This window comes from Pimephales promelas, chromosome 22 (assembly GCF_988280905.1).
Source record: "Pimephales promelas chromosome 22, fPimPro1.hap1.1, whole genome shotgun sequence".
NCBI classification, from domain to species: domain Eukaryota; kingdom Metazoa; phylum Chordata; class Actinopteri; order Cypriniformes; family Leuciscidae; genus Pimephales; species Pimephales promelas.
The window spans coordinates 4,818,984-4,836,569 of NC_142790.1; the positions used below are offsets into that span (position 1 = coordinate 4,818,984).

The 17,586-nt window shown below is 48.4% G+C and overlaps 2 protein-coding genes across 7 annotated transcripts; both read left to right on the plus strand.

The window, feature by feature from the left end:
• Positions 1-889: 889 nt before the first annotated feature.
• LOC120475806 (uncharacterized) lies at positions 890-6,431 on the plus strand. Its single transcript, XM_089125606.1, has 3 exons — positions 890-991; positions 1,067-1,134; positions 1,214-6,431. Exons 1-3 carry the CDS (start codon positions 963-965, stop codon positions 6,343-6,345), a joined length of 5,229 nt encoding a protein of 1,742 aa, XP_088981732.1. The 5' UTR covers positions 890-962; the 3' UTR covers positions 6,346-6,431.
• Positions 6,432-8,132: 1,701 nt separating this feature from the next.
• Positions 8,133-15,138, plus strand: LOC148969509 (uncharacterized). 6 transcript variants are annotated; one of them, XM_089125561.1, is made up of 5 exons: positions 8,133-8,254; positions 8,334-8,383; positions 8,463-12,308; positions 12,357-12,434; positions 12,579-15,138. In XM_089125561.1, the coding sequence occupies exons 1-5, from the start codon at positions 8,220-8,222 to the stop codon at positions 15,071-15,073; spliced, it is 6,504 nt and encodes a 2,167-aa protein (XP_088981687.1). In that variant the 5' UTR covers positions 8,133-8,219; the 3' UTR covers positions 15,074-15,138. The 6 variants fall into 6 exon arrangements, with proteins under 6 accessions (XP_088981687.1, XP_088981685.1, XP_088981686.1 ...); XM_089125559.1 differs by having other exon boundaries at positions 12,357-12,433; positions 12,482-15,138; XM_089125560.1 differs by having other exon boundaries at positions 8,463-12,434.
• The last annotated feature ends 2,448 nt before the right edge of the window (positions 15,139-17,586 follow it).

A 17,586-nucleotide genomic window follows, 5' to 3' on the forward strand; every position in this document is an offset into this window, starting at 1 on the left:
TAAAGTGAACTCGCACAATGGGTTTAAGGAAAGTAATTTACAAATGTGTTCAATGCAGCTCGGTAGCCTATACACAACAACTGGATATTAGAAGATTATGTTTGTCGTAAGTTTTATGGTAAAAACATAGGATATCAACATAATTATACGTAGTTGTTTATATGTTTAGCTTTGTTGCAAGTACATTTGGTATAGACCATTTTGCAAGATGTAAACAACACTGGTCCAGAAGCACTTCCCGTTTCAGTTTTTTAACACTACATAAAAGCTGGGATAAAATACAACCAACAGAACATATAAAACTGAATCAAAAAGTTAAACAAACATCTTTAAGATGTTTTCTTTACATGTGAAATAAAGAAAACAGTTACAAACTGAAACAGGAAGTGTTTCTGGACCAGTGTTGTTTACATCTTGTGAATTGGTCTATAGAAATAAACAATGGTAATTAATTGCTAATGAGAAAGAAAATAGGGTATTAAAACAGTATGAAATGCAAATAAAGTTAGTGTGTGTGAGGCTAAATAGATTTGTGTTTTAGTCTGAATTAGGTAAGATGTGTGCTTTCAGTTTCCACAAATCCCTTCACTCGATTGGGATGTTCTCTTGTGTTCTGGGCAGCAAGTGCAGTAACTGTAACATCTGGCATATTTTGTAGTATTAAACACATATTCATACCGACTTCATCAAGCTCAGAAAATTCTTCACAAAGAACACAAAGAATGGCCTTTCTCAGCTGAAAAAAACTATCTTTAATGAAATGGCTGCAGTCATGATAAGAGTTGTCATGATAACACCTGAACCTAATAATTATTATTACATGTTCCCATGACAACTGATTGTCAAGAAACAATTGGTAAATGGCAGTTGCTGGCACTATAAAGAGTCCCAACACTAATATGTGTTTGAGGTCAAGTATGGTTTTCTTACTGGTGTTGTTGTAGGTGTATTTTTGCGTGGTCATGGAGGGTACATCTAGCCGACTCCTAAGGTATGATGATAAATTGTAGTATTTGACATTTGTTAACAAGTGCCATTCATCTAACATTTTTTTTCTCTCTCTCAGTTTTACAGTTATTTACAGTTTTTCTTTGGCACTTCTCAGTCTTTGTGTCTGTGACCATTTTGGAAGTGGTAAGGTTTATCCAGGCAAGTTCTATAATTCATGTTTGGTACCATGTCTGTTTGATTCTTTCTTTTTATTTTCTTCTAGTTGGTGGCTTTGTCAGAAGTGATTATCCTGTATACTATGAGGCTGGTTTACCAATGCAGGATGTGAAGCCACGAAGTTCCTCCAGCTGGTATGGTGCTGATGTATCAAATCCCATTAATCCGCAAAGATCAAGGAGTAAAATTTACAGTGCTGCACAAGTTAAGGGTGTGTATAGCAGTGTAAGCTATAGTCCTCAAAACAGCTCTTCTGGTTTTGGACCAGTGACTAACGTAGATGAGCCTGGTTCTAACTCTGATGCTAGTAGTCAACTTCAAGGATCTCTGATATCTTCATCTGGTAGTGGCAGTCTTGTTTCTGGTTCTGTGACCACTGCAATTGGTACAAGTATGCACACTGAGTCTCTACCTGAGCCAATAAAGCTCAACTATCAAACTGTAGTACAGTCTAGTAATGAGTCTGTGATGTCTAGTAGCCAGCAAATAGTGCAAAACAGCTCTCAGTCCAGTGGCCAACTAGTGGAAGTCAGCTACCAGTCTGCAGTGCAGCCCACTGTCAAGCCCCAGACAAGTAGACTTCCAGTTGTTTCCAAGTTATTTTCCGGTAACAGGCCAGTCCAGATTTTGGGTTCTACCTTTTTGGTCAAGCCTTTGCAGCAGAGAAATGAGTCCTCACAACCCAGGTATCAGTTAGGGCAAGCCAGCTCTGGCATCCAACAACCAGCCCAACTCAGCTCACAGTCTGGCCTGCCATCAGCTCAAGCCAGCTACCAGTTTGTGCCCCAGCTTGGTTTCCAAAAACCTACACAAACCGGCTCCCAATCAGTGAAACAGCCCAGTGGTCTGCAGTCAGCCCAGGCCAGGTACCAATCTGTGGTCCAGCCCAGCAGTCTGCATTCAGCTCAAACCAGCTACCAGTCTGGTATACAACAACCAGCTCAAGCCAGCTACCAGTCTGTGGACCAGTCTGGTATCCAACCAGCCCAATTCAGCTCACAGTCTGTGGACCAGTTTGGCATCCAACAACCAGCCCAATTCAGCTCACAGTCTGTGGACCAGTCTGGCATTAAACAACCAGCTCAAGCCAGATACCAGTCTGGAATCCAACAAACAGCCCAAGCAAGCTACCAGTCTGGCCTGCCATCAGCTCAAGCCAGATACCAGTATGGAATCCAACAACCAGCTCAAGCCAGCTCACAGTCTGTGGACCAGTCTGGCATCCAACAACCAGATCAAACCAGCTACCAGTCTGTGGACCAGTCTGGCATCCAACAACCAGATCAAACCAGCCACCAGTCTTTGGACCAGTCTGGCATCCAACAACCAGATCAAACCAGCTACCAGTCTATAGACCAGTTTGGCAACGCAAACCCAGCCCAAGGCAGCTCACAGTTTGTGGACCTGTCTGGCGTCCAACAACCAGCTCAAGCCAGCTACCAGTCTGTGGACCAGTCTGGCATCCAACAACCAGATCAAGTCAGTTACCAGTCTGGCATCCAACAACCAGATCAAACCAGCTACCAGTCTGTGGACCAGTCTGGCATCCAACAACCAGATCAAACCAGCTACCAGTCTGTGGACCAGTCTGGCATCCAACAACCAGATCAAACCAGCTACCAGTCTGTGGACCAGTTTGGCATTGCAAATCCAGCCCAAGGCAGCTCACATTTTGTGGACCAGTCTGGAATCCAACAACCAGACCAATTCAGCTCACAGTTTGTGGACCAGTCTGGCATCCAACAACCAGATCAATCCAGCTACCAGTCTGGCATCCAACAACCAGATCAAACCAGCTACCAGTCTGTGGACCAGTCTGGCATTGAAAATCCAGCCCAAGGCAGCTCACATTTTGTGGACCAGTCTGGAATCCAACAACCAGATCAAACCATCGACCAGTATGTGGACCAGTCTGGCATCCAACAACCAGATCAAACCAGCTACCAGTCTGTGGACCAGTCTGGCATCCAACAACCAGATAAAACCAGCAACCAGTATGTAGACCAGTTTGGCAATGAAAATCCAGCCCAAGGCAGCTCACAGTTTGTGGACCAGTCTGGAATCCAACAACCAGCTCAAGCCAGCTACCAGTCTGTAGACCAGTTTGGCATTGCAAATCCAGCCCAAAGCAGCTCACAGTTTGTGGACCAGTCTGGCATCCATCAACCAGCCCAATTCAGCTCACAGTCTGTGGACCAGTCTGGCATCCAACAACCAGATCAAACCAGCAACCAGTCTGTAGACCAGCTTGGCAATGCAAATCCAGCCCAAGGCAGCTCACAGTTTGTGGACCAGTCTGGCATCCAACAACCAGATCAAACCAGCAACCAGTCTGTAGACCAGCTTGGCAATGCAAATCCAGCCCAAGGCAGCTCACAGTTTGTGGACCAGTCTGGAATCCAACAACCAGCTCAAGCAAGCTACCAGTCTGTAGACCAGTTTGGCATCGCAAATTCAGCCCAAAGCAGCTCACAGTTTGTGGACCAGTCTGGTATGCATCAACCAGCCCACTTCAGCTCACATTCTGTGGATCAGTCTGGCATCCAACAACAAGATCAAATCAGCAACCAGTCTGTAGACCAGTTTGCCATTGCAAATCCAGCCCAAGGCAGCTCACAGTTTGTGGACCAGTCTGGAATCCAACAACCAGATCAAGCCAGTTCACAGTCTGTGGACCAGTCTGGCATCCAACAACCAGCCCAATTCAGCTCACAGTCTGGCCTGCCATCAGCTCAAGCCAGCTACCAGTATGGAATCCAACAAACAGCCCAAGCCAGCTCACAGTCTGTGGACCAGTCTGGCATCCAACAACCAGCTCAAGCCAGCTACCAGTCTGTAGACCAGTTTGGCATCACAAATCCAGCCCAAGGCAGCTCACAGTTTGTGGACCAGTCTGGCATTCAACAACCAGCCCAATTCAGCTCACAGTCTGGGATTTATCAACCAGCTCAAGCCAGCTACCAGTCTGTGGAGCAGTTTGGCATTTCAAATCCAGCCAAAGCCAGCTTACAGTTTGCTGACCTGTCTGTCGTCCAAAAGCCACCCCAATTCAGTTCACAGTCTGGCCTGCCATCAGCTCAAGCCAGCTACCAGCTTGGTTTCCAAAAACATACACAAAGTGACTACCAATCAGTGAACTGGCCCAGCAGTCTGCAGACAGTACAACCCTGCTACCAGTTTGTCTCCCAGCTTGGTTTCCTAAAACCTACACAAACCAGCTCCCAATCAGTGAACTGGCCCTGCAGTCTGCAGACAGTTCAAACCTGCTGCCAGCCTGTGTCCCAGCCCAGCAGTCTGCAATCAGGCCAAGTTAGCTACCAGTTTGTGCCCCAGCTTGGTTTCCTAAAACCTACACAAACCGGCTCCCAATCAGTGAACTCGCAGTTTGTGGACCTGTCTGGCATCCAAAAACCACCCCAATTTAGTTCACAGTCTGGCCTGCCATCAGCTCAAGGCAGCTACCAGCTTGTTTTCCAAAAACCTACACAAACTGACTCCCAATCAGTGAATGAGCCCAGCAGTCTGCAGACAATACAACCCTGCTACCACTCGGTGTCCCAGCCCAGCAGTCTACATTCAGCTCAAACCAGCTCGCAGTCTGTGGACCAGTCTGGCGTCCAACAACCAGCCCAATTCAGCTCACAGTCTGGTGTCCAACAACCAGCCCAATTCAGCTCACAGTCTGGTGTCCAACAACCAGCCCAATTCAGCTCACAGTCTGGTGTCCAACAATCAGCCCAATTCAGCTCACAGTCTGGCGTGTCATCAGCTCCAGCCAGCTACCAGTTTGTGCCCCAGCTTGGTTTCCAAAAACCTACACAAACCGGCTCCCAATCAGTGAACTGGCCTAGCGGTCTACACTCAGCACAAGCCCGTTATCAGTCTGTGTCCCAGCCCAGCAGTTTGGATTTAGCTCATCCCAGCTCACAGTCTAATATCCAACAAATAGCCCAATTAAGCTCACAGTCTGGCCTGCCATCAGCACAAGCCACCTACCAGATTGTGCCCCAGCTAGGTTTCCAAAAACCTACACAAACTGGCTCTGTGGACCAGCCAAGCGATCTTCAATCAGGCCAAGCCAGATACCAGTCTCCATCCCTGCCGTGCAGTCTGCAGTCAGCACAAGCCCGTTACCAGTCAGCGTCCCAGCCCAGTGTTCTGCAGTCAGCACAAGTCCGTTATCTGTCTGTAGACCAGCCCAGCGGTCTGCAGTCTGCCCATGCTGGCCAACAGTCTGTGTCCCAGCCTAGTGGTCTGCAATCAGGCCAAGCCCGTTACCAGTCTGTGTCCCAGCCCAGCGGTCTGCAGTCAGCACAAGCCCATTACCAGTCGGTGTCCCAGCCCAGCGGTCTGCAGTCAGCACATGCCCGTTACCAGTCTGTGTCCCAGCCCAGTGGTCTGCATTCAGGCCAAGCCCGTTACCAGTCTGTGTCCCAGCCCAGCGGTCTGCAGTCAGCACAAGCCCATTACCAGTCTGTGTCCCAGCCCAGTGGTCTGCAGTCAGCACATGCCCATTACCAGTCTGTGTCCCAGCCCAGTGGTCTGCAATCAGGCCAAGCCCGTTACCAGTCTGTGTCCCAGCCCAGTGGTCTGCAATCAGGCCAAGCCAGCTACCAGTTTGTATCTCAGCCCAGTGTTCTGCAGTCAGCACAAGCCCGTTACCAGTCTGTGTCCCAGCCCAGTGTTCTGCAGTCAGCATATGCCCGTTACCAGTCTGTGTCCCAGCCCAGCAGTCTGCAATCAGGCCAAGCCAGCTACCAGTCTCCATCCCAGCCAAGCGTTCTGCAGTCAGCACAAGCCCATTACCAGTCTGTGTCCCAGCCCAGTGTTCTGCAGTCAGCATATGCCCGTTACCAGTCTCTGTCACAGCCCAGCGGTTTGCAATCAGGCCAAGCCAGCTACCAGTCTGTGTCCCAGCCCAGTGTTCTGCAGTCAGCACATGCCCGTTACCAGTCTGTGTCCCAGCCCAGCAGTCTGCAATCAGGCCAAACCAGCTACCAGTCTGTGTCCCGGCAGTCTAGATTCCAGGTCTTTCCTAAGCCAGAACAGTCAAGTTACATGTCTCTTTCCAGTCTTGGTTCCAAGCCTTTGGAGCAACCCAGTAAACTACCACTTCAAGCTAAGAGTCTGACACAGTCTCCAGGCTTATTGAGTTTGCTGCATCAGGTGAAGTCATAGCTGCATACACTGCCTTGTTTTCTTCATTTAGTGTTTGTTTTTGAAAAAAATAAAAAATAAATAAATAAACAAACCTGTAACCTCAAGTGTCCACTGGGAGTCTTAGTATTGTTTGTATGTCATTAGCATGACATGGCCTCATCTTTGTTTCACATAATCTGCTTTGTTCTCTCCTACTTGTACACCAAAGAGATGAGTTTTGGTTGATCAGATCAAGTGTATGCTAAAAATGGGTGAAAAGGTGTCAAATGTTTTGAGCTTATTCACTTTCAACAACTTCAAGAGGTCGAATGCATTTGACCAGATTGCTTTCATATTGTAAACGCTCATGTGGCCGACTGTTGACTCAAATGGCCACGAATGACTAACTGACCCAATAACCCATTAACATTATGGGAAGGATGGCAACCTTATGACAGTTTAGGTGCTATTAGTATAATTTTTAAACAAAGTAAACTGAAAGCGTACAAATATTTTTAAAAATACCTATAACTATACTTTATGTACTTTGACAAATACTTAAAATTGCACTTACGTATATTGACATGCTGACAGAAAAGTCTAAGTATATTAGGGCTATACTTGTACTCCATTTTTGATCGAGATGTTCTGAAAAGTATTCTTGGCTGCTTGTTCACAGGTTCATAAACTTGGATTGTTGGATTTATTAAGGAAAACGTATGTCCCTAATTCTGAGTATCTGAATATTTTGTAGGATAGTCCAATGCTAGTATACATAGGACTTTCCTTCAAATCTACTTACTCTTTCCCCCCCATTGAAGTTTCCAGCCAGCCATGTGTTCACTGTTTTCACAGTAGGGGCACTGTTACACCTCTTGGAAAGAGTACAAAAAATATCCTGATAAAAACAGGGTAAAAAACACAAGTGATAGAAGATGCTTGGGCAAATATAAAACAATGCAAACATCTAACAGTAAAGATATGTTCAAAACTGCCTAACGTTACAGAATGAAATGTCGGCCCAGGAAGGGTTAATGACACTGAAGCTTTGGGATTGTTGATGGACTCGAGCTCCATCTGATGGACTTTGATCATTCTGAATCCGATCCAGACATAGTCTTTGACAAAAATGTAATTGCTTTTTTAAAATGAAACTTACCCACAGTTTTATTACATTTATATTTTTTTTATGTAAAATAATTTTAACATTAATAATTGTCATAATCTTAAACCTTTAAATTTTGCTTTGTACTTCAAGAAAAATCGGCCAAGGGTCTTTTTTAAAATTAGACCAAAATTAAGTCTGTGCTCCAAAGCTTTACATTTTATGACTGTTTATTGACAGGGACATTTTTGCCCTCTACGGACCTCAGAGTAACTTTTTTTTAAAATTTTTTTAATAACCTCCGGCTTCACTGTCCACACTATAACGCGAAAACGGCATTTTCAAATTTATCCACTCCGGAGAGCGTTTTCCATAAGATACGTTTTCGTTGACTTAAAACGGTGTCTCAGTGTGGACGGAAGGCCAAAATGGAGAGAAAAATATACATTTTCAAATGAAAACATATTAGTGTGGACATGGCCTAAAGATACTCCAAACAAATCTGTTGATTGGTTAACACAACACAAAGGGTTTACCAGTCTATGGACCAGCTAACCCTAATCATAATATAAAAAAGCAACTGTCTTTAATGAAACGGCATCAGTCATGATAAGAGTTGTAACACCTGAACCTAATAATTGAGTATTACATGTTCCCATGACAACTGATTGTCAAGAAACAATTGGTAAATGGCAGTTGCTGGCACTATAAAGAGTCCCGTCAGGCCAACACTAATATGTGTTGTAGGTCAAGTATGTTTTTTATGATTGTTTGCTGGTTTTGTTGAGGTGGTTGGGTGTATTTTTGTATGGCCATGGAGGGTACCACTAGCCCACTCTTAAGGTATGATGATAAATTGTAGTATTTGTTAAAAAGTGGCATTCATCTAACAAGTTTCATTTTTCTTTCTCTCTCACTACAGTTTTTCTTTGGTACTTCTTAGTCTTTGTGTCTGTGACCATTTTGGAAGTGGTAAGGTTTATCCAGATAAGTTCTGTAATTCATGTTTGCAAGCATGTCTGTTTGATTCTTTCTTTTTGTTTTCTTCTAGTTGGTGGCTTTGTCAGAAGTGATTATCCTGTATACTATGAGGCTGGTTTACCCATGCAGGATGTGAAGCCACGAAGTTCCTCCAGCTGGTATGGTGCTGATGTATCAAATCCCATTAGTCCTCAAAGATCAAGGAGTAAAACTTACAGTGCTGCACAAGTTAAGGGTGTGTATAGCAGTGTAAGCTATAGTCCTCAAAATAGCTCTTCTGTTTTTGGACCAGTGACTAACGTAGATGAGCCTGGTTCTGACTCTGATGCTAGTAGTCAACTTCAAGGATCTCTGATGTCTTCATCTGGTAGTGGCAGTCTTGTTTCTGGTTCTGTGACCACAGCAATGGGTACAAGTATGCTCATTGAGTCTCTACCTGAGCCAATACAGATCAACTATCAAACAGTAGTACAGTCTAGTAATGAGCCTGTGGTGTCTAGTAGCCAGCAAATAGTGCAAAACAGCTCTCAGTCCAGTGGCCAACTAGTGGAAGTCAGCCACCAGTCTGCAGTGCAGCCCATTGTTAAGCCTCAGAGAAGTAGACTTCCAGTTTTTTCGAAGTTGTCTTCTGGTAACAGGCCAGTCCAGATTTTGGGTTCTACCTTTTTGGTCAAGCCTTTGCAGCAGAGATATGAGTCTTCACAACCCAGGTATCAGTTAGGGCAATCCAGCTTTGGACATGGACTTGTGCCATTACCGAGTGAACAGCAATTAGTGCAGTCACGCTATGGTTCCACAGTTCTGCCTAGTGGTGTGCAGCTAGCACAGGCAAGATACCAAATTGTGGCCCAGCCAAGCCTCCAACAATCATTTCAAGTCAGCAGCCAGAACTCTGAACGAGCTGTTTCACATTCTGTGGAACAATCCAGTGGCCTACAATCAGCCCAAGCCAACTCTCAGTCTGTGGAACCATCCGGTAGCCTGCTGTCAGCACAAGCTAGCTCTCAGTCTGTGCACCAGTCTGGCATCCAACAACCAGCCCAAGGCAGCTCGCAGTCTGTGGACCAGTCTGGCATCCAACAACCAGCCCAAGCCAGCTCGCAGTCTGTGGACCAGTCTGGCATCCAACAACCAGCCCAAGCCAGCTCGCAGTCTGTGGACCAGTCTGGCATCCAACAACCAGCCCAAGCCAGCTCGCAGTCTGTGGACCAGTCTGGCATCCAACAACCAGCCCAAGCTAGCTTGCAGTCTGTGGACCAGTTTGGCATCCAACAACCAGCCCAAGCTAGCTTGCAGTCTGTGGACCAGTCTGGCATCCAACAACCAGCCCAAGCCAGCTTGCAGTCTGGCCTGCCATCAGCTCAAGCCAGCTACCAGTTTGTGCCTCAGCCTGGCTTCCAAAAACCTACACAAACCAGCTCCCAATCAGTGAACTGGCCCAGCGGTCTGCAGACAGTACAAGCCCGCTATCAATCTGTGTCCCAGCCCAGCGGTCTGCAGTCAGCACAAGCCCGGTACCAATCTGTGTCCCAGCCCTGTGGTCTGCAGTCAGCTCAAGCCAGGTACCAATTTGTGTCCCAGCCCAGTGGCCTGCAGTCAGCCCAAGCCAGGTACCAGTTGGTGTCCCAGCCCAGCAATCTGCAGTCAGCACAAGCCCGGTACCAATCTGTGTCCCAGCCCAGTGGCCTGCTGTCAGCCCAAGCCAGGTACCAATCTGTGTCCCAGCCCAGTGGCCTGCAGTCAGCCCAAGCCCGCTACCAGTCTGTGTCCCATCCCAGTGGTCTGCAGTTTGCACAAGCCCGTTACCAGTCAGTGTCCCAGCCCAGCAGTTTGCTATCGGCCCAAGCCAGGTACTTGTCTGTGGTCCAGCCCAGCAATCTGCATTCAGCTCAAACTAGCTCACAGTCTGTGGAACAGTCAGGTAGCCTACTGTCAGCCCAAGACAGCTCACAGTCGGTGGAGCAGTCTAGCATCCAACAACCAGCCCAAGCCAGTTCGCAGTCTGTGGACCAGTCTGGCATCCAACAACCAGCCCAAGCCAGCTCACAGTCTGTCCTGCCATCAGCTCAAGCCAGCTACCAGTTTGTGCCCCAGCTTGGTTTCCAAAAACCTACACAAACCGGCTCCCAATCAGTGAACTGGCCCAGCGGTCTGCAGACGGTACAAGCCCGGTACCAATCTGCGTTCCAGGCCAGTGGCCTGCAGTCAGCCCAAGCCAGGTACCAATCTGTGTCCCAGCCCAGTGGCCTGCAGTCAGCCCAAGCCAGGTACCAATCTGTGTCCCAGCCCAGTGGCCTGCAGTCAGCCCAAGCCAGGTACCAGTTGGTGTCCCAGCCCAGCGGTTTGCAATCAGCCCAAGCCAGGTACCTGTCTGTGGTCCAGCCCACAGTTGGCTCACAGTCTGTGGAACAATCAGGTAGCCTGCTGTCAGCCCAAGCCAGCTCGCTGGCTGGCACCCAATATACAGCCCAAGCTAGCTCGCAGTCTGTGGAACCATCAGGTAGCCTGTTGTCAGCCCAAGCCAGCTCACAGTCTGTGGAACCATCAGGTAGCCTGCTGTCAGCCCAAGACAACTCGCAGCCTGAGAACCAGTCTGGAATCCAACAACCAGCCCAAGCCAGTTCGCAGTCTGTGGACCAGTCTGGCATCCAACAAACAGCCCAGTTCAGCTCACAGTCTGTGGAACCATCAGGTAGCCTGTCAGCCCAAGCCAGCTCACAGTCTGTGGAATCATCAGGTAGCCTGTCAGCCCAAGACAGCTCACAGTCTGTGGACCAGTCTGACATCCAACAAACATCCAAATTCAGCTCACAGTCTGTGGAATCATCAGGTAGCCTGCTGTCAGCCCAAGCCAGCTCACAGTCTGTGGAATCATCAGGTAGCCTACTGTCAGCCCAAGACCGCTCACAGTCTGTGGACCAGTCTGACATCCAACAAACAGCCCAAGCCAGCTCACAGTCTGTGGAATCATCAGGTAGCCTACTGTCAGCCCAAGCCAGCACGCAAATCCAACAAACAAACCAAGCTAACTCGCAGTCTGTTTCCCAGCCCAGCAGTCTGCAATCAGGCCAAGCCAGCTACCAGTCTGTGTCCCAGCCCAGCAGTCTGCAATCAGGCCAAGCCAGCTACCAGTCTGTGTCCCAGCCCAGCAGTCTGCAGTTAGCACAAACCCGGTACCAGTCTGTGTCCCAGCCCAGTGGTCTGCAGTTAGCACAAGCCCGCTACCAGTCTGTGTCCCAGCCCAGTGGTTTGCAGTTAGCACAAGCCCGCTACCAGTCTGCGTCCCATCCCAGTAGTCTGCAGTTAGCACAAGCCCGTTACCAGTCTGTGTCCCAGCCCAGTGGCTTGCAATCTGCCCAAGCCAGGTACCTGTCTGTGGTCCAGCCCAGCAGTCTGCATTCAGCTCAAACTAGCTCACAGTTTGTGGAACAATTGGGTAGCCTGCTGTCAGCCCAAGACTGCTCACAGTCTGTGGACCAGTCTGGAATCCAACAACCAGCCCAATTCAGCTCACAGTCTGTGGAACCATCAGGGAGCCTGCTTTCAGCCCAAGCCAGCCCACAGTCTGTTTCTCAGCCCAGCAGTCTGCAATCAGGCCAAGCCCGCTACCAGTCTGTGTTCCATCCCAGTGGTCTGCAAACGGTACAAGCCCGCTACCAATCCGTGTTCCAGCCCAGTGGCCTGCAGTCAACTCGAACCAGGTACCAATCTGTGTCCCAGCCCAGTGGCCTGCAGTCAGCCCAAGCCGGGTACCAATCTGTGTCTCAGCCCAGTGGCCTGCAGTCAGCCCAAGCCCGTTACCAGTCTGTGTCCCAGCCCAACAGTTTGCAATCAGCCCAAGCCAGGTACCTGTCTGTGGTTCAGCCCAGCCGTCTGCATTCAGCTCAAACTAGCTCACAGTCTGTGGAACCATCAGGTAGCCTGCTGTCAGCCCAAGCCAACTCGCAGGCTGTGGAACCATCAGGTAGCCTGCTGTCAGCCCAAGACAGCTCACAGTCTCTGAACCAGTCTGGAATCCAACAACCAGCCCAAGCCAGTTCACAGTCTGTGGACCAGTCTGGCATCCAACATACAGCCCAAGATAGCTCGCAGTCTGTGGACCAGTCTGACATCCAACAAACAGCCCAGTTCAGCTCGCAGTCTGTGGAACCATCAGGTAGCCTGCTGTCAGCCCAAGTCAGCTCAGAGTCTGTGGACCAGTCTGACATCCAACAAACAGCCCAGTTCAGCTCACAGACTGTGGAACCATCAGGTAGCCTGCTGTCAGCCCAAGACAGCTCACAGTCTGTGGAACCATCAGGTAGCCTGCTGTCAGCCCAAGCCAGCTCAGAGTCTGTGGACCAGTCTGACATCCAACAAACAGCCCAGTTCAGCTCACAGACTGTGGAACCATCAGGTAGCCTGCTGTCAGCCCAAGACAGCTCACAGTCTGTGGAACCATCAGGTAGCCTGCTGTCAGCCCAAGATGGCTCACAGTCTTTGGACCAGTCTGACATCCAACAAACAGCCCAAGCCAGCTCACAGTCTGTGGAGTCATCAGGTAGCCTACTGTCAGCCCAAGACAGCTCACAGTCTGTGGACCAGTCTGACATCCAACAAACATCCCAATTCAGCTCACAGTCTGTGGAACCATCAGGTAGTCTACTTTCAGCCCAAGCCAGCTCGCAGTCGGGCATCCAACAAACAAACAAAGCTAACTTGCAGTCCGTTTCCCAGCCCAGCAGTCTGCAGTTAGCACAAACCTGCTACCAGTCTGTGTCCCATCCCAGTAGTCTGCAATTCGCACAAGCCCGTTACCAGTCTTTATCCCAGCCCAGCGGTCTGCAATTAGGCAAAGCCAGCTACCAGTCTGGCATCCAACAACCAGCCCAAGCCAGGTATCAGTCTGTGTCCCAGCCCAGCGGTCTGCAGTCAGCACAAGCCCGTTACCAGTCTGTGTCCCAGCCCAGTGGTCTGCCGTTAGCACAAGCCCGCTACCAGTCTGTGTCCAATCCCAGTGGTCTGCAGTTAGCACAAGCCCGTTACCAGTCTGTGTTCCAGCCCAGCAGTCTGCATTCAGCTCAAACTAGCTCACACTTTGTGGAACAATCAGGTAGCCTGCTGTCAGCCCAAGACCGCTCACAGTCTGTGGACCAGTCTGGCGTCCAACAACCAGCCCAAGCCAGGTACCAGTCTGTGTCCCTGCCCAGCAGTCTGAATTCAGCTCAAACCAGCTCATGGTCTGTGGACCAGTCTGGAATCCAACAACCAGCCCAATTCAACTCTCAGTCTAGCCTGCCTTCAGCACAAGCCAGATACCAGATTGTGCCACAGCTTGGTTTCCAAAAACCTACAGAACCTGGCTTCCAATCAGTGAACTGGCCCAGTGGTCTGCAGTCAGCACAAGCACATTATCAGTCTGTGATACAGCCCAGTGGTCTGTATTCAGCCCAAGCCAGATACCAGTCTCTATCCTTGCCCTGCAGTCTGCTGTCAGCCCAAGCCAGCTCGCAGTCTGTGTCCCAACCCAGCGGTCTGCAATCAGGCAAAGCCAGCTACCAGTTTGGCATCCACCAACCTGCCCAAGCCACGTACCAGTCTGTGTCCCAGCCCAGCGGCCTGCAGTCAGGCAAAGCCAGCTACCAGTCTGTGTCCCAGCCCAGTGTTCTGCAGTCAGCACAAGCCCGTTACCAGTCTTTGTCCCGGCCCAGCGGTCTACAATCAGGCAAAGCCGGCTACCAGTCTGTGTCCCAGTCCAGCGGACTGCAATCAAGCAAAGCCAGCTACCAGTCTGGCATCCAACAACCTGCCCAAGCCACGTACCAGTCTGTGTCTCAGCCCAGCGGTCTGCAGTCAGCACAAGCCCGTTACCAGTCTGTGTCCCAGCCCAGTGGACTGCAATCAAGCAAAGCCAGCTACCAGTCTGGCATCCAACAACCAGCCCAAGCCAGGTACAAGTCTGTGTCCCAGCCCAGCGGTCCGCAATTAGGCAAAGCCAGCTACCAGTCTGGCATCCAACAACCAGCCCAAGCCAGGTACCAGTCTGTGTCCCAGCCCAGCGGTCTGCAGTCAGCACAAGCCCGTTACCAGTCTATGTCCCAGCCCAGCAGTCTGCAGTCAGCACAAGCCAGCTCACAGTCTATGGACCAGGTAACTGGTCTCCAATCAGGCCAAGCCAGCTACCAGTCTAGATTCCAACAAATGGCCAAAGCTAGCTTACAGTCTGTGGACCAGGTAACTGCTCCGCAATCAGGCCAAGCCAGCTACCAGTCTGTGTCCCAGCCCAGCCTTCTGCAGTCAGCACAAGCCCAAACCAGCAGTCTGCAGTCAGCACATGCCCGTTACCAGTCTGTGTCCCAGCCAAGTGGTCTTCAATCAGCCCAAACCAGCTACCAGTCTGGAATCCAAACAGCCCAAGCCAGGTACCAGTCTGTGTCTCAGCCCAGCAGTCTGCAGTCAGCACAAGCCCATTACCAGCATGTGTCCCAGCCCAGCGGTCCACAATCAGGCCAAACCACCTACCAGTCTGTGTCCCGGCAGTCTAGATTCCATGTCTTTCCTAAGCCAGAACAGTCAAGTTACATGTCTCTTTCCAGTCTTGGTTCCAAGCCTTTGGAGCAACCGAGTAAACTACCACATCAAGCTAAGATTCTGAAACAGTCTCCAGGCATATTGAGGTTGCTGCATCAAGTGAAGACATAGCTGCATACTCTGCCTTTGTTTTCTTTTATTTTTGTTTTTGAAAAATAAACAACCTGTAACCTCAAGTGTTTACTGGGAGTCTTAGTATTGTTTTGTACTTCATTAGCACAACCTCATCTTTGTTTAACATAATCTGCTTTGTTCTCTCCTACTTGTACACCTGGAGATGAGTTTTGGTTGATCAGATAAAAAAAAAATATATGCTGAAAATGGGTGTAAAGGTGTCAAATCTACTCAAGTTAAGTAGAGGTGGGCATAGATTATTTTTTTTTAATCTTGAAATTAATCTAGATTAAAATGGCTCATTTGAATTCTCCTGAAGATAGGCTATTCAGAATGTGTGTGCTACCCAAATAATGACTAAAAGTAAGTCTTTGAGAGTAGTTCATCTCATGTACTTTATGTGCATTTCTGCCAAAAATGCCATTTGACAATTGAGGAGTAAAGTTGAAAGTTGAAAAAAAAGTGACAAAGGGAGGCCAATTTCATCTTTAATGATTTGTCAAACTGTTTCTTAATTGAATAACGTGTGTTTGTTTTTTGTTTTTTTGTTTTTTTAACATAGTAGGCTAGCTAATTGAAAGAAGAAAAACAATACGCAGGACAGTGTGTTTTTGCATCGCCAATGTTCGTTAGATCAAAAAATAATGTCATATCAATGATTTTATGTGAACCTGCCTTGTTACTGCAAAAGCCTCCTTTTTAGACAAATTAGTTTCAATCAATGTAAACTATTCGTGTGATTTATGCCACTGCGCAACACACACACATTACCGCAGGATGGCGGGTGTTCATTTCATAAACACTAGTTTTGAGCTCATTACTTTCAACAATTTCCAGAGGTAGTTGAATGCATTTGAAAGCATTTACACTATGAAAGCAATCTGGTCAGTCACGTTTCCACTGTCACTTCCGGGGCTTACTCTGGGCCTTGAGTGTGAATTGAAAGCGCTTCAGACGATTCAGTGTGTGAGGAACTAAACAGATTAACTGATTCGTGAACCGATTTAGACAGATGTGACAACTTGTTTGATGAAGTCTTTGAACAGAATCAACTCAAAAGAGAGATTCATTTGTAAATGAGCATCGCTCATACAAAGGACACAGCGCACTTGGAATAAACTCATTTAACAACGTATTGCATTAAAATAAAGTAACGAGAGGAACGTCGCCCAACGTAACAAAGGAAAAGTAGGCCTACACCTTGTGTCCCTCAGGAAAATACTGCTGCGCGATCTGTGACAGTAGGTGCGGCATCAGTTATGTCATACTACAAATTAAAATTGCGCGAAAATATAACGATATTCGAAAAAGCTATTTATGATCCTAACCCAATTTTAATTAACGGCGGCATTTTTTTTTATCGCCCGATAAGAGTCTCATGTTAACACAGCACGTTAACGCCAATAACGGCCCAGCACTAGTTTTGAGCTCATTACTTTCAACAATTTACAGAGGTAGTTGAATGCATTTGACCAGATTGCTAGCCTTGATAGCCTTGTTCAAATGTCTCAGATCTAGTATGGGTCTGAGTCCGTCGAATTTCTTTGGAGTTAGAAAATAGCATCTGTAAAACCCTGAATACATTAGTGTAGGAGGGACTGATTCTATCACTCCTTTTGCTAATAAATTCTGAGCTTCAGTGAGAAGTGTGCTTCTCACCGATGTCTCGATAACCGCCTGGAATTTCTGGGGGTCTGCGTGTGTATTAGTGCAAGTAGCTTCGCTTTATAGTGTTTATAATTCCATATTTAAATATCGCCTTTCTGGACACTCAAAGCGCTTCACATAGAGGGGGGAATCTTCTCAACCACCACCAAACTGCAGCATCCACCTGGATGATGAGACGGCAGCCATATTGCGCCAGAACGCCCACCACATACCAGCTTACTGGTGGAGAGGAGACAGTGATGAAGCCAATCAGTTTATGGGTATGATTAGGATGCCATGATGGACAGAGGACACTGGGCAAATTTGGCCAGGATGTCTTTCGAAAGAGTGGGGGTGTAACCCCGGCATCATGGCCAAATTTTCTCAGGGGATTTTTTCTGACCACAGAGTCAGGGCCTCGGTTTAACGTCTCATCCGAAAGACATTGTGAAACATGCTCTTTTTGTACTTTATTTGGGTCGCTGTGAAAACGGCGTTTGTTTGCAAAGACGCGCTCACTGCTGCTGGCCTGTTTACAACAATAAAATCCCCAGCTGCCTGAACTGAACAGGGAGCTGTGGGAAGTTTTGCTGGGTTTTTTCGAGGGTGGTCCGGCTAGTGCGAGAGGGGAACCTTCCCTCTTTCCACCATTTCGCGGGCCTTGACTGGCGGTGGCTATCCGCAGCCACAGGGCGGGGCTGAGAAGCCAGCTTCTCCTGTTTGGCTGTATGAGGCGAAGGCGGCGGCTTGTGCTTGCTGGTCGCGGAGCTCAAGCTTTTCAGCAAGAAGTGTCACATAGCCTGGGATGCTTTCTGTGCCTCTGTGTACCTCTCCGAAAATCCCTTCACCACCGGGCCAAAGAG